This window comes from Alosa alosa, chromosome 12 (genome assembly GCF_017589495.1).
Source record: "Alosa alosa isolate M-15738 ecotype Scorff River chromosome 12, AALO_Geno_1.1, whole genome shotgun sequence".
NCBI classification, from domain to species: domain Eukaryota; kingdom Metazoa; phylum Chordata; class Actinopteri; order Clupeiformes; family Clupeidae; genus Alosa; species Alosa alosa.
Genome location: NC_063200.1, coordinates 26,354,596 through 26,381,173, shown reverse-complemented (window position 1 = coordinate 26,381,173; position 26,578 = coordinate 26,354,596). Strand labels below are relative to the sequence as shown.

The 26,578-nt window shown below is 41.6% G+C and overlaps 2 protein-coding genes across 5 annotated transcripts in view; one reads left to right on the top strand and one right to left on the bottom strand.

Annotated features, from left to right (window-relative positions):
• LOC125304680 (putative cytochrome P450 120) overlaps positions 1-4,465 on the bottom strand; it is a 47,657-nt gene extending 43,192 nt beyond the window's left edge. Inside the window, exons 1-5 of one of the 3 annotated variants that reach the window (XM_048259139.1) lie at positions 4,036-4,119; positions 3,292-3,437; positions 2,872-2,949; positions 1,948-2,032; positions 756-791 (exon numbers count right to left, since the gene is read on the bottom strand). In XM_048259139.1, coding sequence (XP_048115096.1) covers positions 756-791; positions 1,948-2,032; positions 2,872-2,949; positions 3,292-3,358 — 266 coding nt within the window. In that variant the 5' untranslated portion in view covers positions 3,359-3,437; positions 4,036-4,119. Of the gene's footprint in view, positions 1-755; positions 792-1,947; positions 2,033-2,871; positions 3,438-4,035 lie in introns of all 3 variants that reach the window. The other 2 variants (XM_048259138.1, XM_048259140.1) reach the window with 2 other exon arrangements.
• Positions 4,466-5,386: 921 nt separating this feature from the next.
• Positions 5,387-26,578, top strand: part of si:dkey-247m21.3 (5-hydroxytryptamine receptor 4) — a 29,283-nt gene continuing 8,091 nt past the window's right edge. For both annotated transcript variants that reach the window (XM_048259208.1, XM_048259207.1), the window contains exons 1-6: positions 5,387-5,487; positions 11,249-11,343; positions 11,698-11,844; positions 14,382-14,582; positions 16,763-16,916; positions 17,946-18,538. In XM_048259208.1, the coding sequence (XP_048115165.1) occupies positions 11,315-11,343; positions 11,698-11,844; positions 14,382-14,582; positions 16,763-16,916; positions 17,946-18,538 (1,124 nt within the window). In that variant the 5' untranslated portion in view covers positions 5,387-5,487; positions 11,249-11,314. The remainder of the gene's footprint in view (positions 5,488-11,248; positions 11,344-11,697; positions 11,845-14,381; positions 14,583-16,762; positions 16,917-17,945; positions 18,539-26,578) is intronic.

Genomic DNA, 26,578 nt, shown 5'->3' with positions numbered 1-26,578 from the left:
TTTTGTGTTTTTCTGGCAGATGTGTACCGGTAACATGTTTTTTGTCAACTTTGGATTTTGCATCACTTGACGATGTGGACTGACTTAAACATTTCTCCATGTTCATACTCTAGCTAACTAGCAAATAAGCCAAGCCAAGCAGCAGTTTGAATGGTTCATCATGACCTGAGTGAGTGATTCAAATGATTCATAACAGACTGACGTGATTTGTCATAATCATACCACAGTTAAATATTAATGTATGTAGGAGCACAGACACAATATGTTTGTGTCATTGGTGCAAAAGGTCATCATCTGTAGATATGATTTTTTAAATGATAAAATACAACTTTATAACTTAAAGCAAATTATTTTGTGGACGCCCAGGCTATGGGTTGCAGACCCCTACTTTGAAACCCACTGGCCTATACCACTACCACTGTTATGATGGTGATTTGGAGTATTTAGAGAACATCAAACTTAGAGAAACTTTTTCTGTTAGGTGTCTTATTATTTACTATACACTTATTATTGATTGTTCTATTTCTTTAAAGACAATAATTATTTTTTCTGCTTGCTCTGTTACCTAAAACACAGTAAAATAGATTTGTTTGATACATTGCTTTTGTAAACACATCACCACTGTTTGGCCGATTCCATCTGAAACCTCGCCAGCTCCTAAAATACAAGATTCTGATAACGTATCACAGGTATCGAGTTTATAATGGTGAGCGTGAAACCGCATGTTCAGCAGTGATCCACCCTCCAGCTCTCACCTTGAGGAAAGGTCCTTCAGGCTGCGTTCACAAACACTGCACCGGAAAAACAAACAGACAAGCAGCCTTTACATAACACCTGATTATGTCTCAGTCTCCACACACACACATACACATACACACACACACACACACACACACACACACACACACACACACACACACACACACACACTGCAAACTCACATGGGGATTAGCACAGATGTCAGTGTTACCGCAGAGAACATTTTTGTCTAGTACAATGGCTGCGGAACATGACGTATCTTGCCAGTTTCGCTTACTGTAATATTACAGTACCCCTTATCAAAACATGGTGTAAGACTGCAGCACCCCTTATTAAAGAAGAATAAACCTGGAAGCAGAGAAGCTGTTCATTCCATTCAAGCCAATTTAAGGAAATGATTCAACGTATGGCTTCCCTCTGATTGACAGCCTTAGTTAAGCCATGATTAATAAGGCCAGCAGTGATGTTATAAGAATGCATTGACCCCCATTAGACAAGAACAGGGAGGATTCATTAGGCCACTAGGTACAGCCATGACATCATGTTTACTCATCAGTAGGACATACATATAGAAAGAACATATCACTCTACACGCCTGTGCTACTAAGGGTTTATCCTTCAACAAAGACACACGCTGTTCTGGTAGTCATCTCTTTAACGTAATTCCCACAGCCCATTAGGCTTCCAAATAGGTTATATTGTATGGGTGCACTATTTTGTATTTAGTATTGTGTATTGCATATACACTTACATATAATGCATAAGGCAATTGCAAATACTAACAATGTCTGGCGAGTCTTTAAGTATAAACTTGACAATAGTGAGGTGGACCTTCTGTGTACTCCTCACTAGTTTGCCATGTTCTACAGGCCTGATATTGCAGGCCTGAACTGTGAACAAGATAATCTGCTTATTCGCTGTGATTTTGTCTTTTGAGCATGCAAGCCTGGGTAAAGAGTTATCTGCACATAACAGGATTTTCAAACATGCACGGAAATATATATGATGTTCCTTATGTCTTGTCTTAAGGCATTTCATTTTGTGTGTTGCATTCACACAGACAATAACACTGCTGATTACTTCTTTAGGCATTAGGTAAGCCGTCTCTTGTTGATGAGCTGAGCTTGTTGTTTGGCCCTCTGGGCCCACAAATGGTCTGGTGGCCTGACGAGGTGGCACGTTCATTACCTTTTAATGTAATCAGAGCTGGAAGCCAGGCACTTCCCCGTGAACAGATTCATGAGAGACAGCCGAAGCAGACTGGCTTCTTCCCCTGAGTGAGTGGCAGAGATTAAAGAGATAATTAACAACCCGCTCATGAACCGGCCAGATAAACTGATTGATAGATTGCGGCCCCGTGGAAAATTCTGGGTTAATAAAAGATTCGGTCATAATTGAGTTTGTGGTTTGAGCAATATGAATGATGGTATCACATTTTTTCCTCAGACAGTGATGTTATAGATGTGATGGTTTTATTCCTGGGTGACAGACTATGAAATGTTGAGAGCTTGCTATAGCAGGCTCTGACTCTATTGCCTGTGTGATACCCCCCTCTAGTGGTAACATGAAACACTGTCTCTCGGTGCTCTGAGGAAACTCTCCCCTAAGTCTGGGCATAATAACCTGACAGGGCAAAAAAATCTATTTAAAGAGGGCAGAACCTCATTTTAGGCCTAGAGTATATGGCATATATGCTTAAAAAGCTGAACTGCTTTTATATCTTTTTGTTGGGGCAGTCGTCAAGAGCACCTTTACAGATATTAAACAGGTGGTACAAGAATAATGCAATTTCCTTGTTGCAACAGCCAACCACATGTGGAAAGTTAAATCATCTTCCTGGGCCAACAGGTTTCCATATCCCAGTTATGTAATAATATCTAGAAGTAAATATGCAGATAATGTTTATAATGTAGGATTTAGTACTTGTGCTTTTTATACTTGTGTAAACTCTGGTGAGAACCCATGCTACAGAAAAAGCTTCAGTGTGATAGCCAATCTTGTCTGTAAAAGTATCCTCATCACAGAAAGTCATATCATTTCCTGTAACAGATGTTGCCCTGGTAATAACATTTTGGGTAGACTATGGCTGGAAAAAGAGCTTTATTATCTCACCATTGGTCGTAACAATGTTGTCTCCATACATGTAAGTCATGACATCAGTGGGGTCTTTCAGGAACACAGATGATTTATCTGGTTGAAAAACATAAGACAAACTGTTAGATCTTGATCTAAACTATCATATCCTAACCTAAACTTTGTTTCCTGCTCTCATCTTGTCTCCATCTTTTCTCAGCTTTCTGTCATACAAGGAGGGTGACCATGCCACTACTTCAAGACTCAGCCTTGAGTCCAGTCTTGGTGAAATGTTGTTGATTTTATTTATGTTCAACAGCCAATCAAATGACACCCCTCCCCTCTGTGCTACTGAAAAGAACCGTGTTGATTTGCTGGGATTGTTTATAGTTTGGTCTGAGCCACAGCTTCCCATTTACAGTGCAGAGAACCTGACTGGAATGACAACATTTACTGAACTTGAGAAAGAATGTGTAGATTTTACAACAGAAGGCAAGCATAGTCTTGCAACACAACATCTACACATCTGCGGACCCAAGGTGATCCCTCATCTCAGCTCATCTGCAGGAGTGACTTTCCATATCCACACCAACACAAGAGGATGTCTGAGAAAGAGAGGAAGTTATGATCTTCTTAATAGATGAAGTTCCTCTGTGCTAGAAAATTTTACATATTCAAAGCACTGACTACTTCTTCCTTTGTAGCCTGAACTGAATATTTGGTTATTTTATAGAGGGTATGTGGGGGGTCAATTAATTTGCAAAGCCTCAAACCCATGCCCAGGCAGTAGGTCATGGGTTTTCTGTCTCGTGACAATAAAGCCTGACATAGTCTCTAATCCAGCGAGGAACAGTGAAGTCCCACTTTAATAAACCATGCATAGGCTAATAGGCACATAATCAATCTGAAACAGCAATGCAACAGATGTAATCACATATTTATAGACTACTTGTTACACTTGTTTTTAATCAACAACATAAATAGACATAAATAGATAGTCTATATAAGACATTGAAATATTCACACGAGTTATTAGTATCAGACTAAAAAACATTGTAGCTGCGCTGAATTAACACGGCAAGCTAGCCTATCTAACAACGCAACATCAAACATGAAACCAACATCAACATGAAACCACATGTATACACAAGAACCTGCTACTGCTCAAACAAACTTTGTAACCTCTGAATGAGCACAACCTACCGCAAAGAAGTTCTTTCATTCCCTGAACCGAGCACACGAAAGATGTTGACTTGTTGAGCAGTCTTGCTTGAAAGATTCGGCTGCCATGCTTCTCAATGCGACGTTCGCAGAAAGTTATTGGATCTCGATAAAATTCCAGTGATTTGTCACCCAGAAGTGATATTCCCGTAGATCCCGGTAATTTAGACATCATTTTGTGTGAACACACACAGCTAACCTAATCCCTGAGCTGCTTCTTTTTGACATACGCGTGTAACTGAATAGGAAACCTAACCGGCGAACACGTTTACGCACAACAAATAACCATGACCATCTTCTACCTAAAGTCAATCTAAGGTCTAGTTAATATTTACTGTTTTATTATTACTGCTGATATTATCAATGCTTCAGTCAGATACCGCAGATCGCAACACAAGCAACAGTCTCTGCATAACCTATCCAAAATACCAGGAAGTGTGTTTATCCTCCGAGTGTTTGAATCTGGTATAGCTACCATTAAGGGGCGGGGGCGAAGTTTCATGTTTTGAAATCCGAAATAAATAGCTGAACTTGGCTATATCCTATAACCAAAATTGTACACTTGCTCAAGGCTTTTCTCTGTGAGACTAGCTTATTCGGTGTTGTCCTCTACTTCTCCAATTCTCTCATGTTTAAAACACAGGTGTCTATGTAAAGTTTCATAGTGGCAATCTGAATTGAGTCGGATAACCTGTCCCTACCTCAAACAACAGACGGCTATTTCTTTGATGTTTATAGCTCACACAGCCTATTTGCTATAAATAGTAGCCTATATTAAACAAATGTCAACAAGCTAAATGTAGGCATATTCATAAGAAATAAGGCTACTGTCACAGGAAAAATTCTAACACCCAGGAGCAAACCCTAGCCTATCAGAATCAGACGCTAGGGGGAGGAAAACGCTTGCCAGGTCCACGAAGCGAAGCGAAGGCCTATCTACTTACAGTGGACAACTCATGGTGGTCTCAATTGTAACTGAAAGTCAATTCAATTCCTGAATTCAAATTGTCAATTAAATTCCTGAAGGTAGGCCTACCGATGCCCCATCTCTCCGTTGATCTTCCCTTGGGCATTGTACTAAATGTGGCGTCGTGCCTCCACATACCCCGTAAATTTGCCATTTTTTATACTGAAAATGCGATATGTCAGACGGAGACGTTAGTTACCAATGGCTTTTCCACAAGATGGCGCAGTTGAAAACACTCCAAACACCCAGTTTGCCCTGACTCAAACGCGGGCAATCCACAAAATAACGCTCAAGTCAGACCGAGACGCACACAACCTGTCGTTCACAGGCACGCTCGGTTTGTGCGTATCCTGGCTTTAACTACTGCCAAAATGTCTTTGATCCGTTTCAAAGTTCCGAGGTAACCTAATATGAAAGCCCACGGTGGCCCAACGCGGTCCTGGCATCTCCTGCGTTTTAGACCACAAGTAAGTCCATTTTATTAATCAAAAGCCATGTTATTAATAACAGGTTCGCTGTACTTCAATCATGTATAATGACACTGTTCTTTACAAGATATTAGATTCTATAAAGATCTTGTGGGCTAGGCTACAATTCTTTTAATTATAAAAGAACCGTTGTGTGCCGTGTCAAGGCGTTTTTGGAGGAATGGCATTTAAGCTAATATCCTGACTAATACTGAGTAAAAAGTATGACAATTTACCAAGTTTTTAATGCATGGAAACCACACACTCGATGTATTTAGTGTTGTTTATGAATGAAGTATGTTGTGATTAACTCTGAAATGTATTTACATAATACAAATGACATGTGAAATGTTAAGTAGTTTATAACGTCGTGGGATAAACCTGCAAATAGATAGATAGATAGATAGATAGATACTTTATTGATCCCCAGGGGAAATTCAAGATGACATGTAATGAAATGACATGTAAATGTGCTATACAAATATTTTTGTCCCTGGTCCTCTGTTCCACATTCGTTTACCTGTTGACAATTCCTCTTGCTTGTGCAACTGTGTTTAGTCGCCACCTCATTTAGATCACTTAGAATAATTTTTTGTGCAGTCTAAATCTTTGCTTTGCATTACCTTGATTTATAGGCGTGAGGTTAATGTATCTAAAATGTATTACTTTGATGCGTAGGCTATTGAATGCGTATTTTCATGCGTTCAAGTGTGAGATCTTTCTATCCCAAATTACATCCTGTCAAACTGTTGAAAGCTATACTCTGCAGACAAGCCATCTCATTTATTGGTGTACTTACCTTTGCTCTGTCGTTAGGCTTTTCGGTAAATAGATCGTACTACACACGATGTTATCTGTGGGTATGAGGTGTCTCGTGTGTTTGTTGAGACCTTGTGTAGACTTTTTTTACTTGTGCATTAACAGGAATCCTTCCTATGTATGTCATCTATCAGAGAGGAACTAGAGTGAAATTGCCCAGATCGGATAGGCTGATGCTGACAATCAGGGCGATGCATTTTATGACGGTGAGCAATAAAAGCCCCCGCACTTAAGATAACAAAGTCTGTGATGCCAACTCAAACAGACATCTCGGAGATCTTAAAGAAACGCGTTTTGAAAAATGATATCTTCTTTTTGACAGAATTGTCGGATTTGAGGATATTTTTCTCTCTCTCTGAATAGCTTAGCCTACTTTCTGGGATGATTTCTCTCAAGTAAGAGGATGAGTGTTGTGTTTTCCCTGTGTGTGAGAGAATGAGAGAACGGCTCAGTGACAATTTCAGCAGCTTCACTTGAGTTGAGACTGAAGCCTGGCCAACACCAGCGGCCAAAGCCTCCTTACAAGTCATCGATCGTGACAGTATAGAGCCATGAGAAAATTAACTTTTAGTCCATTCCGATGAAACGGAGTGAAAGCCGCATTGTGGCTCGTGCCCCCAACCATCAGTTTCTTCCATGGTGCACTGTGGCTCAGGCAGTGTCAGCCTCCGTGGCTGGTTGTCCCAGGTCCTCCATGGAGCAAAACTCACATGCAAAATTACTCTTTCAAAAGCCATTATGGTCATCTGATTCCGGTAATTCAAAAATCGCTTTCTCCATGCTTGGAGTGACCTCTTTTGGGGGGTTGGAGTCTTGTGCTTTCTACTGGGGCACCCTCCCCGTGTGACAATCCCTCTGAGCACATGGAAAAGTTAAATGCCACTTGATGTTGTGTGGCATGGTAGAAAATAAAGTCCTCAACATTGCACATCTCTTGTTCAGCAGTACTCGGATGGTTATGGTTGTGATTCTTCGATTGTGATTATTTGAAGGACAGTATGTAAATTCTATCAGACTGTTATGCTCTATTACTGGCATCGGTTCATTATGGGGTGAGCATTTTTGGAATTATATTGTTGTGAGAATGCCTGTGCTGTGCCTATCTTTTCCATTTTCTATGGATTATAAATTTAATGATTATCTTTCTCGATTTTGTTGTGACAAGCAGTATAATGTGATTCAGGACTGATTAAAAAATGTGTTTGAGTGGAGAGAGCCAGTATCTTATTAGGTACTAAACGCAGCTCAAGCCTTAAATCAAATCCCTTCATGGTTTCCTTAAAATATTAATTAACTTGAATGTTCTCTGCTAATATGGTTACAGAAATAGTTACATGTGGTGGAGGAGTAGGCTTATAGATATATTTGAAGGTGTCAATGACCATCATTTCCTTTTCCCTCCAACCTTTAGAAAGGTGCTGGTAATGATGAAAGAACACTGGACTCGGGCTGATTCTCAGCACTTGTAGTTGTCCTCAGACAAACAGTGAAGCCTGTTGTTTCTTTCAATCATGGTTGTTTCCTTTGCCTAGTCAGTCTGGGTTAACATCAGTGTCTTGGCTCCAGCGGTAGGTTCATGGACAGATCCAGCTGAAGGATAATGGCAACAGGCTGTTTGTGTTTGGTGATGATGGCTACAGAAACTGTAGCGGCCACAGGATTCAATTCAATTCCATTCGGTTTTATTTATATGGCGCCATTAACAATTGACAATTTGTCTCAAGGAGCTATACAGAGCCCAGAGCCTGAAACCCTTACAGTAAGTGCTGAGGAACAGGAAGAAACTCAGTTTATAAGGGGGTCCCATAAGACTGGGGTGGGCCAGGGAGAGAAATAGAAAGGGGGTTGAGCGTTACTGAAGGGAAGGGAGGAGAAGAGAATCAGAGAGAATCAGAAGTCAGCAAGCAGATACAAGTTCATACATGCGTCAGGATAAAACATACATTCATACATGATGCATATGCATGATTTAAACAAGATTGATAGTGGATGAAATGAAGAGAGCCATGCAGGTGGCATTCAGATTGTTGAATGTAGAACAGCTTAGTGAATATACAGTGTTCTCATAAGTTTACTATTCACAGAGGAATTTGTATCAGTCCTATCATGTGAATGCTACAAGTAGGTTGGTTCTCTTCTGTTCAAACAACAGATGGAAGGTGTTTCATGATCGATATATTTTTATCCTCTGTTCAACAGTCTCATCTAACATGCAAATTGAACATTTGTACTAGGCTAGGTATTTGTATCTGAAGATATATACAGGTATTTCTATGCACACTACCTCTGAAGCAACAGGAGACAGTGCAAGGGTGTCTGCAGTGAGCCACAGAAAACCATTAAGTATAATTTTTCATTGTGCTGGTTTGTGTGTGTGTGTGTGTGTGTGTGTGTGTGTGTGTGTGTGTGTGTGTGTGTGTGTGTGTTTGTGTGTGTGTGTGTGTGTGTGTGTGTGAGATGCTTGTGGTACTGTGTGGGAAACGCACGTGTCTGACGTGAAACCGATATCTCTTTTTTTAACACCACCAAGAGGTATAGAGAAAAAACAAAACCACTCATTCTTTCCCCAAACTCTTGTCACTTTGACACGGCAAGTGCGGGCGATGCGCGCAGCTCTCCTTACAGAGAGTTTCCAGGGAGCCTGTAATCACGACTGTAATTTTCAATTTTTCATTCGCAAAAAATTCTCTGGTCTGCGGCCGCGAAAAAAACAAGGAGCGTTGGGCGGCCTGTTTGGTGGATGGCATGCATAGCTATTCACACTGATTTCAGAGGCCCTGGTTTGGCTCAGGAGAGTTGGGGGTTAAGCAGTGGTTACAGCTGGTGGATGACTGGGAGTTTCCTTCTGCTTCACATATCTGAACAATTCATCACCCACCAAGTGACAGCTTCTCTTACACATTATATTTATTTACTGGTATATGCCATAAAACATTAGGTCATTAATGGGTTAATATAGGGTAACAGACACAGTGTTCCTTAATTATGGCCATGATAAAAAGCTTCTTTCCTGGTTCTAATAAAAGGAGGTCATATTCAGTGTACCTAACAGTGTACTCAAGGGCTATATGACATCTTTATATTGTATACATTATTACAACAGATAGTAAAACCACTATATCCTGGCAACGGAGGAACACTTAATGATTTTCATACTAATGTAAATATTGTACTGTATGTCCAGTATGGCTCTTATTGAGAGCCCTTGCAGTCAAGTGTTTAATGTCACATTGCCATATTTAAATAATTTCTTATAGCCTGTGGAAACACTGACTAATAACTCAGATTTTCGAATATTTGTAGGAGAGTTTTCTGTTTTTAATTCTGATGGCTTTAGAGCACAGATGATAGTAATCATCACTGCCATAACATATATGTAGCCTACAATAGGGCTACCTAAGTAATGGTATTGAGCTTGACAAGGGCTATTTGCAGACCGGCACTAACAGGTCGTTTTACCGTCTAAGTCCATTTCCACTGCACAAAACAGCCCATGAAATTGCAAAGAATTTTCCGCTCATGTGATGTTTGACTGTTTGCATCCCGTCTCATCTCCGAGGCACAGCGATGAGTTCACATGGAGTGGTGGAGGTAGTGGTGGAGGTGGAAGCATGTGTGGTGAGAAAGAAGGAATACATGCGTGGAGGTGTCCATGTTTGATAGGCGCTGGAACGAGGCGGCTCCCATCTGGGCAAACATATCACACGTCGCATTTATTTACCCTTCCGGAGCCGCGAAACACCTCTGTCTCAGCGGGGCCCACGAGCCCAGGAGGAAAGGTGTGAGCTCTCTCAGGATGAGGTGGGGTCAGGGGTGGAGGACAGGGTGGACCCTCTGATGGAAGGAGTTGCTCTCTGACCCCTGTCTCCAAGGAGTAAGCTAGGGTGTTAAGGTGCTGTCAGAGAGAGAGAGAGGCTGAGAGAGAGAGAGAGATACAGAGAAAGATAGAGAGAGTGACATAGATAAATTGACAGAGAGTGAGTGTGTGGAAGATTACATGTGTCAGGCAAAATTAATACAATACATAGAATAATAAGAATACCTAGAATATCCAACCAAAAAACAACCAAAGGACGCTTGTTAACATTACTAAGAACAGTGAGTCATTCGCTTTGGCATTGTGACTGTCATTCATGGTATTCAAATGCGCTGAGTCCCTGTGCTCCTTAAGGAAGGGAAGCTGTATTTCATAATCATGTTTGATATACACCCAGTAGTTATCATTATCTGTGCGTCGCTCTCACAAAAAAAAAACCCCTCTGGCTGCAGATAAAATTCTCTTCCACACTCGCGAGCAGGGCATTCATGTGTGTGGACTAAAGCCACCTTATCTGAAGGGTTGTCATCTTGATTTACTACTTCCAGGAATCTCATTTCCAGGAAGCCAGAGCTTTCTAAAAAGAGAAAAACAGGAGTTTGCATTCATTATCACCAGGGGCAAGAGAATGCCGAAACCAAATTAAGGATGTGGTGATTACCAGAGGCCCCTGCGCAACATCCGGAGTCGCACGGAGCCTCCCGACACCCAGTTGCACAAATTTATTATTGACGGACCCATCCTGCTAACCCCTCGAGAGGGAATCGTGGGAGATTGATCCGGGCGCCATGAGGGGTTCTGTACTTCGTGGAATGGTGTGGTGATTAAACACAGCTTCTGCTACTGTCCCTGTGTGGATAATAACCCTCAAGACCACTGACAGGCGAGTTGGTGGAGTCATACATGTGCTCAGTGAGAGACAAACAGTCAGTGTTACAGTCACCCACTCACTCTCTCTCTCTCTCTCTCTCTCTCTCTTATGTGTGCAGACAGTCAGAGAGAGAGAGAGAGAGAGACAGTCGTTGTTAGAGATTTAGTCTTCCAATCACGCTCACCCTCTTTCTCTCTCTCCCTCTCTCTCTCTCCTCTCCCTCTCTACTCTGTTCCCTCTCTACTCATCTCCAGGCCGCCTGATGTGGAGAGTCATGTAGAGGTGTCCCATCTGACCAGCACTGATGACGGTTTCCAGTGATGGCCACACAACCAGACCCAGCTGAGGAGTAAGCACCGGAAACAGGCGATGCATAACCACAACCTTTGAGCCAGATCTGTCACCACTCGGGGATGAATAATTCACAATCTCTGTGTAATACCTGTCACTGTGACATATGGATACCATATGCATGGTCTATTATGCAAGGTCATGAAGGTAGCTTAATAGAAAGATGAGGGTTAACATGTCAGACACATGGTATTGCCCTTGTTACTCCTACCCTTGTAGACAGTTATAAAAAGGAAATATATGGCGTGGTAATTCCTGAAAAGCCCTATTAATGGTTTTAGGGAACTATTGATAATGACATGGTGGTTACGGTTATAATGAGTTCAAGGAAACATTCAGCTTTTGTTTGCAGTTCAGTTGATGACCTGGTGGACACCACTAATGTTTTGAACTCTCTGGAGAGGATTATCCTTACCCTCTTCCTGGCGGTCATCATCGTTATGACGGTCCTGGGGAACCTCCTGGTCATGGTGGCCCTTTGCAAAGACAGACAGCTACGGTAAGGCAAGTGACAGGACACTGTGTAGGCGATTGAGCTTATAAGATCACAATATCAGGCTTTCATTTATGTTTACATTAAAGTGTATTAAAAGCTCATAGCAAACCTATTTTAAAATAATATAGGGATTTGAATGGGGTCTTTGTTACAGCAACACACGCTACAGTTTTATCACAGCAAAAGCTTTTTTGTAACACACTGGGTTAATAATAACACGTGCACTAATCATGACAGAATCCAACAAACAATATTTTCAATCATTTCAAAGTGTTGTAAATTACTCCATATGCACAGTGTGTAGCAACTCGTTAAAGCTCCTATTTAAAGATTTACGTTCCCCACCACTAGAGACCTTAAGTCTGTGCAGACATTCTCGTTCGCCCCAAGTAAACATTTACATTGTGTTCATATACATCTGTGAGATCCGTGTCCCGGTGGACCCGGTGGAGGTCTGTGAGGAAATGAACATTTTTTTCCCCACCTCGCCCTCCCTCACTTTGGTTGAGCAAACCCATCTCTCTCCTGTGTGCATTAGGAAGAGGAAAAACAAGTGGAACTGGGAGAGCACTAATGTGGTTGGGGAATGTAATTATTAAGGAGGCACACTTGGGATACACGCTAATGTATGCTACGCTAGTCTCATGTCCAAGTCCACTGGATCTGATCAGACAATACAGAGCGTGACAAAAGCAGACAATGGAGTGATTCAAGTGTAGGTGGGTGCAGCCATGGGTGTGGATTGCTGTTTCTAATGATAAGCAGGCTACTTGGCTGGTGTGGATATTCTTATTGAATTATTTCTGATTTGAATGCCCGTTTCGGGGTGGAATGGCCTGCAATTTCTTACAGCTGGTTGTCATTATCAAGTGCTTGGATTGATGCCTCTTAAGTACTTGTCACAATAATGCCCCCTTACTCAGTAAAGCCTGTACGTTTGTGTGACGAATGAAGAGAAATCAAATGATTTACTTATTCTAGAGAGACGCTTGCTCTCATCTGAGTGTTTGCCAACCCATGACATTTCCTTCTTCTTTTCCACTAATCAGAAAAGAAAGCCCCTTCTAAAAACGGACAGTAAACATTACAGTGGATAATTTATTTATTTGTTATGAGATGGAAGAAATAATGCCATATGGCATTAGTCAACCTCAGTGGTTCTCTGTAAGAATACTGGAATTTTGTGTTAAAAATATAAACGTGTCCCAAATCATAATAAGAAACATGTTTGAGTAAATGCTCCAGTAGCTGAGAGTTCAGCTGGACACCACTGCAGGGTCAGCAACTAAGAGGTATCATTCATATTTTACCACTCTTAATTCCGGGACATCTCCTGTGGTGGTGGTGGTTGGTCAGTGTTCTGGAACCTTCCGGGTTAGCCATTGAAAGATGTACACAGACACACCCCTTCTGAGCTGAGTTTTCCTGGCCACAGTGACCTTTGTGCCTGCTCACAGGCTCAGGGATTTGGGTGCACCCAAGTGCTGGAAGGCCATGTCCATAACTAATGGTGCAACATGAAGAAAGATAATTGAATGTACTTGATCATCGCACGGCCGATGGCCAAAAGATGCCTTCACTTCTGTGAAACTTCCTAGAGAACCTTGCATTGCTTTTGGCCATTTCATTTTGTGTAACCACCAGAACTATCTTTACTGAGCCCTCTTCCATTACTCCAGCTTGCTGAAGACCTTTGGGCTGGGTTTTGTGCCTGTTCACCACTTACTTAAGATATAATGTTATGTACCGTTTTTGCAGATGTTCTAAATCACAATGATTTGGAGTGCAATTTATCCTGTGGTGAGTCAGATGTTCATGACCATCCAAAAGTCTGAACTCCAACCGATGTTTTCTTTCACTGTAGCTAATTCACTGTAGTCACAATCAGTGGAAACATGCCAGTTAAATGTTGAGATGAGCTGGTATACCTCCTGAGCTCGTATGTCTGTCATCTGATATCTCCAAATGTGAGTTTTTGGCTGGATTCTGGGTCATCTGATGTGAGACACCCTGTATTGACGTGACGTCACACCCTTCTGAACTTGTATCTGAACCTCTGGATCCCCTTTTTGTCTGTCATGATCTTTGACAAATTATGGCATCAACAATGTTTAGCTTGTTTCAATAGAAAAAGGGCTTGTTCTCTGCCAAAAATATAAGGTTGCTTCAAAACACGAACAAGAATTGAATAGTGGGAAAGTCAGAACCCAAATACAAGGCTCTTCACATCTGAAGTCTGAACATGCCTCCAGTTTCAAATTCTGATGAAAACAGCTGACTATCCGTATAATCATCTTTTGATTTAGATAGAGAGATAGATAGATAGATAGATAGATAGATAGATAGATAGATAGATACTTTATTGATCCCCAAGGGGAAAATCAAGCCAAATTTACAACCCATTCCACCAATAACTGGAAAAATTACTGTAAAAGTTCAATCAAGTTATCATTTTTAACATGACTAATGCAGAGACATGGCCAGCTGCATGATGGGAAGAGTTAAACTGCTATAGAAAACTATTCTTTGTACGTCCGCAGGAAAAAGAAGACCAACTACTTCATTGTGTCGCTGGCTTTCGCGGATCTCTTAGTCGCTCTTCTGGTCATGCCATTCGCTGCCATCGAGTTGACCACAGGCCAGTGGAGGTATGGCGAGACCTTTTGTCTCATTCGGACATCCTTGGACGTGCTGCTCACCACAGCGTCTATACTGCACCTGTGCTGCATAGCGCTGGACAGGTGAGCATGAGAAACAGCATTAAGCCATGAAACATTCTCTCCAAAACATGCACTACTGAAAATAAAATACTAATGGTGATAAATCATACTTTGTAAACATAAACATTGTAATCATAATCATAAATAATTTTATAAGTAGATTAAAATGTTGTGTAGTATCTTGGGCAGTGGATTTGAATGAACTCCACACAACTTTTTGCTCACAGCCTGCCCTAGTGCAATGTGGAATACAAGGAGGCTTTTCATGGCATATACTGAAAAGCTTCAGGGCTAAAGTCAGTGTGCCACTTTGCCATCAGAATGTTCAGGGCTAAAGTCAGTGTGCCCCTTTGCCATCAGAATTAGTCTGAGGGCATATTGAATCACACATATTCCGCTCCAAGGGCCTGGCCTGGAAGATCTTTGCATTTCAATCCGGTTGCATGAACGATGGGACAGGAAAACCTGAAGAATTAAACAAGCTTAGTGAGAAGTGAGCGTGATTTTTGTGTGTGCGTCTGATGCACTAAGACCTGGAGCAAACTGCCACGTGCCATATTACGCAACATCCAAACGTAACATGTAACATAATAACGACTGATCCCTGAGGGAATCCTGCTGAAACATGAATATTATCATATTACATTAGATTACATGCATGCTGCTCTGGGCGTAATATCAGGGCATAATATCAGAAAAGCTAAGTCAAAAACATTTTATAAATAAGTTCTTATTTATATATATGTAATACAATAATTTGTCATGGCAGAGGTTAAAGACAGTTACGTTTATAACATCAAGGATGACTCTTTTAGCTAATTGTTGTTTCTAGGAAACATATGGCAAGCAGTAGGATATACTACTTTACCATTACGTGTCTTGTCTGCTTAACCATCATAAATGTAAACACGGCATTGCATGCGGTGTATGGTTTAACACACAGCTGGTTGTAAAGCCCTTTTTGTCTGTACACATAGAAAAGGTTGATGTGCTCCTATCAGCATCTTATCTGGGAGTGCAGATCTCTGATGAAAAAAGGCCCAAAGGTTAATGAAAAAAAATCAACCTCCCCAAATGCCACGAGACAGCTGTCTCACCATCAGACCCTAATTTCTGTTTCTGTTGCCATCATGGTGTTCATACCCTGACTCATCTTCATAATTAATGCATTCGCAACATAGATCAGATATTTGCGAGCCTGGGAAATGTCACATCTGAGGGTCTGCTTTCGTTCAACGGCCCGCCATTTCGTTGTGGGCAGCCTCACAATGTGGCAATCAACATCTGATGAGGTTGTTGCATCATATTTCTTTAGAGCCACCCTCCACGCTCTGATTATTTAATGGTTGCTTAATAACACTGACAGTCAGTCCAAGCATTCTGTTTCATATCCAACACTAGGCTGAAATATACACACATCATTTCCCTGCTTAGGCTCCTCTTTTATATGCAACTGCCAACAACGCTTTTAAGGAGCTCATTATTATATCTTGCCATTACTACTGTATGTATACACAGATTGCTTCCCTCTGTTGCCTTTGTTATGCATTTTGCCCTTAATCGATTTTGCATTATTCACAATTCACATTCCAACAGCAAAACCAAGTGCTAACTCAATGCCAGTCCTAATGGATGCTCCTCTAGTGATTACACACTGGGGCATCATTTTGGAATCTTTCAATCATGAATCCCACAGAGTGAGTCTCTCTGTAGCTCCATGGGTGAGGAGATGGTGGAGGTTGGTTTTCTTTTTGAAGGGCAGACTTCAAAATCATGCAAACACACACGCACGCACACACACACACACACACACATACAAATAATCCGCTAATTTGATCTGAAGAGCGGTTCCTTTTTGGTCTTTCTCATTCTCTCTTCGTGAAGTCACATGACAAATGAGTGTTGGAAATGATTTTGTTCATCTAAGTAAGGAGTTTTGTTTACATTTTTAAATCAGAGGTACTGTATAATAAATGTTTGACAAACGCACCTCTTAAAAAATGAAATTGCATAACTAGATTAATGATTTGTTTGATGGATGTCAATCAAATCTCATCTAAACTCAATTACGTAAAGCTGAGAGGATAACTCACTGTTGTCAGTGAATCCCAGATTAAAGCTGCTTGCGTGGCTTGTGATTATTAACTGTATTTTTGGCTATTGTAACATATCTCCCGGGCTTGTTGTGACTCTGGCTGCAGGTACTATGCCATTTGCTGTCAGCCGCTGGTCTACAGGAACAAAATGACCCCGTTGAGGGTGACTCTGATGCTGGGAGGATGCTGGGTGATCCCCTCCTTCATCTCTTTCCTTCCCATCATGCAAAGCTGGAACGTTATCGGCATCGAGGACATTGTGAGTAGGCTACAGGTTGTGTAGGTTTTGGAGGAAACCCTGAGACGGGCCTATTACAAACTCTACATAACATTATATCTTAATCTCTACAAAGAATCTGAAATAGCTGGCTTTGATGTGGAGTGTGACTTGAAATGAACTTTAAAATTGCTCTCATGTTTAAACGTTTGCCAAATAGAGAACTATGTCGCTTACTGATACAGTATGATACAGTGTCTTCCGATGAACCTTTGGCTTCGGACACAGGATATACCAAGCCTTACATGAAGCCTATCTTGTCTATTTTCAGGCCCTTAATATCAACACATCATCAGTCTATTAATCTGAGAAAATATTCTCATATTTGCACTGCATATTTTAGCCTCTGAGGTCTGCTTTTGATTTAGATCACTTGAAGGCCAAGACAATAGACACTGACAAAACAGTCCCCTTTACTCTAGGCCTACTTATTATTAATACTGTGTCACGCATGATTCAGTCGCATGATTTATTTCCCCAACATGTCCTGTTGACTTGAACCTAAAACCACAGTGCAAAAAAAGAGCAAATGCCCATTTAAGGACACGATTGCCTCGATCTGGAAGCTGACTGGATGTATAGCAGACTTCTCACGCGTTGAAGTGTTGAATGTTTTGACACTGTGAACGGTCCAGAATGGCACGGGGAGTTGCCGAGGCAAGCTCAGTTCACGAGTGCAAAGTTCAGGCCCAACTGCTTAAAGTAATTTGTGTTTGTTGAAACCAATTACAGTGATGGTAAATATTTATAGATTGCACGGTATGCTTTTCTCGGAAATTTCTTTTGTCCACCAAGAGCTTTCAGATCACACTCGAGCCTTCTTAAAGAAAAGGATGATGTGAAACATGAAGTGGAATAGAGCTGCATCATTACTAATTCGCAGACAATTGGGCTCTAAAAAGTAATTTCTTATCTGATCTTGGAAAGGAGAATAGTTTGAACTTTGTTTACCAGCTGGCTGTTTTTTTCTCTCTGCGGACTCTCTCCATCTCTTGTGTTTCGGCCATAAAGATCGAGCAGAGGAAGTTCAGCAGTACCAATGAGACGTACTGCGTGTTCCTGGTCAACCGTCCGTACGCTCTCATCTGCTCGGCCGTGGCCTTCTACGTGCCGCTGGGCCTGATGGTGCTGGCCTACCAGCGCATCTACGTGACGGCCATGGAGCACGCCCGGCAGATCGGCACCCTCCAACGCGCCGGCTCCGCCCCGGAGTACCTGAGCAGCACCGGGGGTGGAGGGGGCTCCTCGTCGGAGACGCACGGCGGCTCCAGCAGCAGCCGCATCAAGATCGAGACCAAGGCGGCCAAGACGCTGGCGGTCATCATGGGCTGCTTCTGTCTGTGCTGGGCGCCCTTCTTCGTCACCAACGTGGTGGACCCGTTCATCCAGTACACGGTCCCCTGGCAGATGTGGACCGCGTGGCTGTGGCTGGGCTATGTGAACTCGGGACTCAACCCGTTCCTCTACGCCTTCCTGAACCGGGCCTTCCGCCGGGCCTTCCTCATGATCCTGTGCTGCGGGGACGAGCGGTACGTGCGCCAGGGCAGCTACGGGCCCTCACGAGCGCACTCAGGCTCGGCCAATGGCACGACCATCGCTCTCAGGTAAGCTCAGGCGGTGGTGGGTGGTGTGTGTGGTGGTGGTGGGGAATTCAGCGTCCCGTCTGGCCCCCTGTAAAAAAGATATGAATTTGGGGAAGAAAATTGGGACGGGGGGGATTACCTTCCCCCTGCCTTCACAGCTTATCTGTGGGCCTCAGGATCATCTTTGTCTGTCATTGGAAAAATTAGGTTTTTGGGAGGGTTTTTTTTCTGGGCTTTTAAAAATGAGATGCTGGAGGCTAGGTCATCTGGTATAACTTATAGACATGCTCTTACATGTTCTTGTGTATATAGTCAATGTAAAATAAGATGAAAAGGAAAATAACTGTAGTTCGCAGAAATGTTTGATAAATGCAATATCGTCTTTCTCAGGCTATAAACAGGGCCCCTCTGAGTGAGTGTGTAATGCACTCATAAAAGCGCTGCATTCATTTTCAAAGCATATAACATCATTATAACATAAACCCTCTGCTGATTCAATCATTATTATTAGCGGTATGGAACAGCTAATTTAATATAATAAAATCAGGGAACAATCAAGTGCATTAATATTCTTTCATTTATGCTACCAAGGAATGTCATGGTGAATAGAGGTTACTGCATGAGAAATCACAGGGAGGGAATTTCTATTGGATTCATTTTCTTTTTTCACCTTTTGTCTGGTGCTTGGTGTCTGTTTTGAAGTGCCGCTGGACAGAGGGCCCCACATGTCAAATCTTGGGCCTTTTTCTCCCTTCCAGCTCTTCAGAAATGGCCCATGGAGGGCTGACATCACCGTAACCTCACTTTCCCCACATCCCTCCCCAAGCCACACCAAAACAAAACACTCATCCTAATGGATGAGTTAAGAAACAGAAGACCAACTTTGCACACACACACACACACACACACACACACACACACACACACACACAAACAACACAATGAGTGGCATGTCACTGTGTTGCTATTTTTGTTATAACAGTGTGACTTCATGTTGCGGCCTTTCTGACTGACTGACTGCTGTTGTATTATTTATGTGCTAATGAGGTTGTTCTCGGCGGTTTGGTGCCCCCCTTTAAGGTGGTGAACAGTAGTTTTACATGTTATTTTAGTGGGTGTGTCTCGCCTTTGCTCTTTTGTTCCAGTGCTGTTTGTGGGCTTTTTTTCTCTCCTTACGCTCCTCCGCATTTATGTTTATGGTTTTTTAGCTTTACTTAACTTCGCTAAACTAGCCCTGTGCCCGCATGTGTTTTCTTTTAACTCATTTATGGAAAAGAACATTTCATATATGGCAGTCAGCGTTTGACGCGCCACGCCGTGTTTTTTATTGGGCACAGCTGAAAACCCCAGAATGTGTCGAACAGGAAGTGAAAAAACAAATAGTATTAGAGCCACCCTAATGTCTGTGCGTGTAAAAGAGTCCCAGACACAAAGCAGATGTTGCTTTTTTCCGCTCTGAATTTAATTACTGAAACTAGAATAGAAGCCGTCGGCAAATCGTTCCGGATTGTGTGTTAATATGTCTGTTGATGTGTTCAGCGGCATTGGCCATGCTAAAATAGGTCATTATATTTAGATTAATGTTTGAGATCTTGTCCATTGTTTTTCCTTTTTTTGTGGTGGAGCTATACTTGTTGATCCATGTCTCGCTCAGAACAGTCTGTGTTTTAAGGTGACAATCCCTGGTCTGGTTACCTTTATACCAGTAGGGAACTGCACGCTGGAGAGCTGGTCCTCTTTTAAAGTATATTTTCTGGTATAATTAGCATTCACATTTGGATATTTCCCTGGATATTAACTAAATCCCTGGATATTTAAGACAAAATATAATTGGGCCAGGTTGTCTAGGGTTATATGTTTTGGATATGTAGACCACCAGAAACGTCTGATGGTCCTTTTCTGAAGTCCGTCTGAGTTTTTGTGCTTGCAGGGTGATAGCATCAAGGTTGTGTCGTTACAGACTGAATATAAGATGCTCACTTTGTCTAGTTTGGAGCATCTGAATAAAATATCCACATTTATTTGAAAGAAAATAGATACAGACATTTTTTTGGACGAGAAAAGGTTTGACAAGCGGTGCATATCCCCACCCTTGGAGAGTTGTGAGTGCTCTGCTTTTCGCCAGCCCAACTGGAGTGCATGAAGCATTTAATTGTTTCAAAAGTGGCTGCACCTGCACCCCCAAAAGCCTAAATGCGTGTTTTGGCTTTTTTATGGAAGTCCAGATATGCCTATTATTCACACACTCTTAAACACAACAGAGTGCAGAGTGGTACGCTGATCACTGCCATCAGGGTCATGACAATCCCAGTGTGTGATGCTGCAGATTAACTGCAGAATAATCTTTTTTGTTATTAATAAGTGGCTATCGTTAGTGGGATGCTTAATTAAAAAAACACCACAGAACATTTACGTCTCCTGGTTTTTAGTGTATTGTATTTCATATTTTGAAACAAATTGCGTTGTGTGTGAAGGCTGGTTTGAGATGCTGAGCGGCGTGAAGACTGACAGCTGATGGAAGTAATCTGTGTGGTCTGGAACAGCATGTGCAAGAAAAACGCAGTGCGAGGTTAAAGTTGTGTTGACACCATTGGCCTCGTTCCAGGAGATGCATACCAAATCACACGCTCCGAAACTTTCCAGCAATTTTACATATGCGTGCTCACTTTTTAGCCCATCGATTGACTGTCAGATGGCTGTGATTGCATTCTCCTCTTCTGGGTCTCTTAATCTTATTGTCATTCTTTCTCTCTCTTCCTCTCCTTTCCCCATCTCCTCCATGTCTCTTCTTTCAATATCAGCCTGTTTCCAAACGTAAAGGCTTTTGTCAGACTGCTGCCTGCAGTGACAGGTGGATTCTTTTTTTTGTGTGTGTGAGTGCACGCCTATCCTCCCTAAGCCCAAAGTGTGTTGGACAAGCCTTGTAAGAATGTGATGTTCTGGCCAAGCGGAGCCAGAATTGGTCTGTCCCGTGAGTGTGTGCCTCCTCAGCCCAGGCATGAATAGGAACAAAGTCACGTTTCAAAGTGGCATCTGAGGAGAAATGTTTTTCTAAAATTGTGAGAATTTGGACTTTGGACTCTTGATTATCGTGTGAAACCCTGCATTTTGGTCTGTGTTTGAGCGGAGCCTTTTGTTTCTCCATAAGCCCTACAGTGCATTTAAATCCCTTCGAATGACTCACTCTGAAAATGTGTCCAACAAACGTGCTCCCTCGTGTCACGACACAACCACACACACACTTATGAATCGACGCATACCTCCCAGACCATAACATGAGTCTTCCCATGTCTGTTACAAGGACACTCAATGAGTAGGCTGCTGGCCATTCCATGGCAGCTCCATATAAAGTCAGAAATCTCCCCTCCTGACCAATGGGTGCGTTCAGTGCACCTTTGTCCATGCACTCCTTCCTCCCCTCAGGCCTGGGAACCAGACGAAGCTCAAGAGTGTATTTGAATTTGTTCTGGCATCTTTCTCAGTTAGTCCAGTGCACTTTATCTTTGAACCCTTCTGATAATCATACTGATCTAAGTGTGCTGGTTTGAACGCTGGTTAGCAACCTTTGTAGCCAAACACGGTAAGAGTCTGAAGTAACTCTGAAGTAAAGTTTGCCTTTAACTCCGCAACTCAGACAACAAACAGACAAATGATGGGTAGAAAAAAAGATAGGAAAGCAAGATCTCAGGTATAAATCCCAGTGGTCTCTGAATGCTATTAATGACATTCTTTGTTAACTTTTCAGGATATTAAGCGATTACACCAGGAGGTGCGACACTGTGGCTCTGGTATATTTCAGGCAAATTCACCACTGTGGTGACCTAGTTCAATAATGAAACCCTTATTATAATAAACAGCCCAACATTCTTGGAGGGATTTGACATAAATAATCAGTGATTCATTCAGCATTCATTTTGCATTAATGAATGAAGGCAGTAAACATGGGGGCGCGTGGGATGGCAGGATATAAATATATATATTTTTACTTCATGGTTTTTAAGTCTATTCCAAATCCCACACAGTGGAGTCTCATAGATATGCCTCTCTCTGTTTAGCTAGGCAAACGGCAGACCTGCAATTGTGCAGAGATGATGTGCTGTATTGATTTTGCAATGTACTTTTTCATTAATTGTAAGGACATGGCCAGGCATTAGAAGGGGGATTGATTTGATCCATGGTAATGCTTTAGCAATCCTTACACAAACAGTCTTAGCAGAACACAGTTAAATGCGGTTGTTAACTAATCTCAGACATTGGTTGTGGGAAGTATTTTTTGTCTGTTTTTTTTTTCTATAAAAGTACTCTGAAGCAATCTGTTATTTTGTCTGTTACCACACAAAGTGGTAAAGACATATTCTTTCTGTTTGTGTCTGTGGACAAATCTCCTACACAGTTTTCTGGTCTACTGAAGTACACAGAGGCACACCTATATCAGTCAGTTATTTTGCTGTATCAGCAGATATGTTTACTCTGCTTGCCAAAGGTTGGGTGGCTGTTTTCAATGTGTCTTAATATTGCTACTGTATTCATAAAAGCCTTTAAAAGCTGTATTTATTTGCTGACACTACGGCTAAAGATGAGCTTGGCATTTAGACCTGTCTCTCAGTCATTGGTGGGCTCATTGGTGCTCATCACCATGGACACTGTAGCTAAGGAACAAATCGCATGTGGAGTTATCTGCAGTTGGTGAGCAGGAAGCATTTGCAAAATATCCTATTTAATCCATACTGTAACTGAAAAAAGGGATGTTGCCATTTTGGGGCATAAATGGGACAGGGTTAATCTCTCAAAATCCTCCTATCTCAGGTTGTTGCCATTTCAGTGCAGGGGTCATGGGAGTTTGAAACGCTGACACGCACAAGAACACACAAACACAAACACAAACAATTTACTCAGTCATTTGCACAGCACATTTTTCAAACAGACAATTTGAGACTAGCCTTTAAACACTGTTCATTGCTACCCCCCTTAATTTACAGTTCACGGTCAAATTTGACCGGACAGCTTTAACTGCTCTTAAATACCAATACCATGACAAAAAGTATTATTTAATAGAACATTTATTGTAAAAAGAACCATATTAGAACATTAACATCTACAACATGTGTGTGTGGGTGTGGGTGTGTGTGTTTTTGTATGTGCTTGAATGCATATGTGTGCGAACACTGGTGGTTCACATGTATAAGTGGCAACATGACAACATGAACTGTGTGTGTGTGTGTGTGTGTGAGAGAGAGAGAGAGAGAGAGAAAAAGAGAGAGAGAATGGGTGTATACTGTATGTGTGCATGTGGGTGTGTGTGGATGTGTGCGTTTCTGTATGTGCGTGAATGCATACTGTATGTGTGCGAACACTGGTGGTTCACATGTATAAGTGGCAACATGACAACATGAACTGAACATGAACTGTGTGTGTGTGTGTGTGTGTGTGTGTACATGTGTGTGTATGTGTGTGTGTCTGTTTGTGTGTGTGTGTGTGGGGGGGGGGGGTGTATGTGTTTCTGTGTGTGCGTGCATGCATGTGTGTACGAGCATTGGTGGTTCACATGCACAAGTGGCAACATGACAACATGACAACATGAACTGACAACATGAACTGTGTGTTTGTGTGTGTGTGTGTGTGTGTGTGTGTGTGTGAGTGGATGTACGTGTGTGTATGTGTGTGTATGTGTGTGTGTCTGTATGTATGTGTGTGTGTGGGTTTGTTTCTGTATGTGCGTGAATGCATATGTGTGCGAGCATTGGTGGTTCACATGCACAAGTGGCAACATGAACTGAGTGTGTGTGTGTGTGTGTGTGTGTGTGTGTGTGTGTGTGTGTGTGTGTGTGTGTGTGTATGTACATGTGTGTGTATGTGTGTCTGTGTGTGCGTGTGTGTGCTTCTGTGTGTGTTCGTGCATGCATGTGTGTGGGAACATTGGTGGTAAGTTGTAGAAGTGTGCGTGTGAGGAGACGTCTTTTATCTCCTGGATGAAAATTGCACTCTTTCCTATTCATTTCCTATGGTGGTCATTTTTGACCGTAAAACAAAAAAAGTGTTTCCAAGTTAAATAAATCACTCAAAATTCGAAGAAAGTAGTCACAATAAAGTCTATGTGTTCAAAAGCCTTTTGTGAAGGATATCATAAGGTCTTGAGGCAATCTGATGAAAAATGCCACATTTATGGTACAGGGAATGTGTAAATTGGTCATTTTTGACCAGAACAGTGAGTGTTAGAAGGCTAGAATACATTCAGTTTGCAAGTCCTTGCAAGTTAGTTAAATAAAACCTGTGTTTAATGATGCAAAGCAAAGCCTTTGTATAAATCTCAGATTTTTTACTTCTACTTTTACTTCAGAATCTACTTGTTGCTGTTCTTGGTGACATACTCAGTGTCTTGGCATATACCCGTTTCTGGCAGAAAACATAGACAGTATCTTAACTAACTCAGAAATGGTCTCTAAGATTGTGTCAACGAAACAGTATTGATAATCTTGTCTGGACTGGATCATTGCATTGAAGGTGATAAAGGTAACACAACGACACCTCAATCTAATAATAATAATAATAGCTCTTTTTCAGTGACCTCAATCAGCTAAGGTATTCTTTTCTATTTTTTTCTTAATATCTTCAAATAAAGCCAAGCCAGTAAGCCAGGGAGATGGCAAACATGCACATTCAATAACCCTTGGGTCTGATAACATCAGCTTTCATTTGTCCAGCAGGCAACACTGGCACATTTGTCAGAAATTATTATTATTGGAAAATTGTGCTTGTAGTATTTTTTTAATCGGGGATTTGGCTGGATTATTTCACCCTGACCAGTACTTATTAGTGCAAGAGTGTGTATGCACAATGTTTAACGAGTTCTGACAGACATCTCTGTTTGCAATCTCTTAGGGCGCATGCTGTGTCATATTCTTCAAGTATGAGGGAACTGTGCCTCTCCAAAGTGAGCCAAAATAATCTATATCCATTAAGGTTATCCATTGTTTAGCATGTTAGATGTTTGAATCTATATTTTCTTTCTTGTAATTTGATTATATGAAAGTATAAAAATACTATTTTCAGGGTCTATTTGGCAAGGCTTAGCTTCAGACATTATGTTGATTTTAAAATGTAAATAGAAACTTGTAAAATTGTAAACACAATTTAAATCTAACTTCATACCCTCCTGCCCCAGTACCCCCCCACACCCCCCCAACCCACCCCCAGCTCTTAGCACTATCACCCTAGAGTCAGCACCAAGTATGGCAGATGAACTGGATCTGTCTTTTTAGTTTAGATGTTTACTTCATTAAAATGATATGTTATTACATTGTTGGGCAGACATAATCAACACAATCTGCAAACCTTCCGTGTATTTCCGCACTTATGGAGTATGTCCTTGTCTCTGTTCTGGGGCCTGAATGTTGAAATGACACTTGAGGAACTGTTAAAATATTTTGAAGTGGACACAAATGTTTCCACTTCAGCGGTTCAAAGGTCAACCCCATTATTTCGATGTAGGCCAGTTGTTGTGACGTTTTTTGCATGCTTTGTTTAAAGAGGGCAAACGCCATTAGGTCTGTTTTTAGAATGCTCGAAAAATGAGGGAGGGGGTTCGCTCGTGCAAGACTGGATTTGACATCTGGGGAGTATTACCGGACACTGGGCATGAGTGTAACTCATAAATGGAGGCTAGGCCCGTTGAAGCGGATTACTGATGTTATCTCGCATTGTCTTAATATAGAGGAGGACTTTGTGAACTTGCCGAATAGATACAAATAGTCTAGAATTACTCAGGGTACCTTAAGGCAGTTTCATTTCTTTCAGTACAACAGTGATTTTTAAGCTCATTTGAAAGTTTTCACTTATTTCATTATATTTATGAAATTGCACTGATAAACTCTATGTTCTGTATAGCTTGGCTCATGCAGGTATCCTTTAAGATTTCCTTAAGTGCATAACATATGAACAGGTTTTGTAAGTGCTCAATTTTGAGGACATTCAGCTGGGCACAAAACGTGCTTTTACATCCTTTGACCGTCTAAGGTTGAATTAAGCATGCAAAAACACTGCTGAACCATCTATAATTCATAG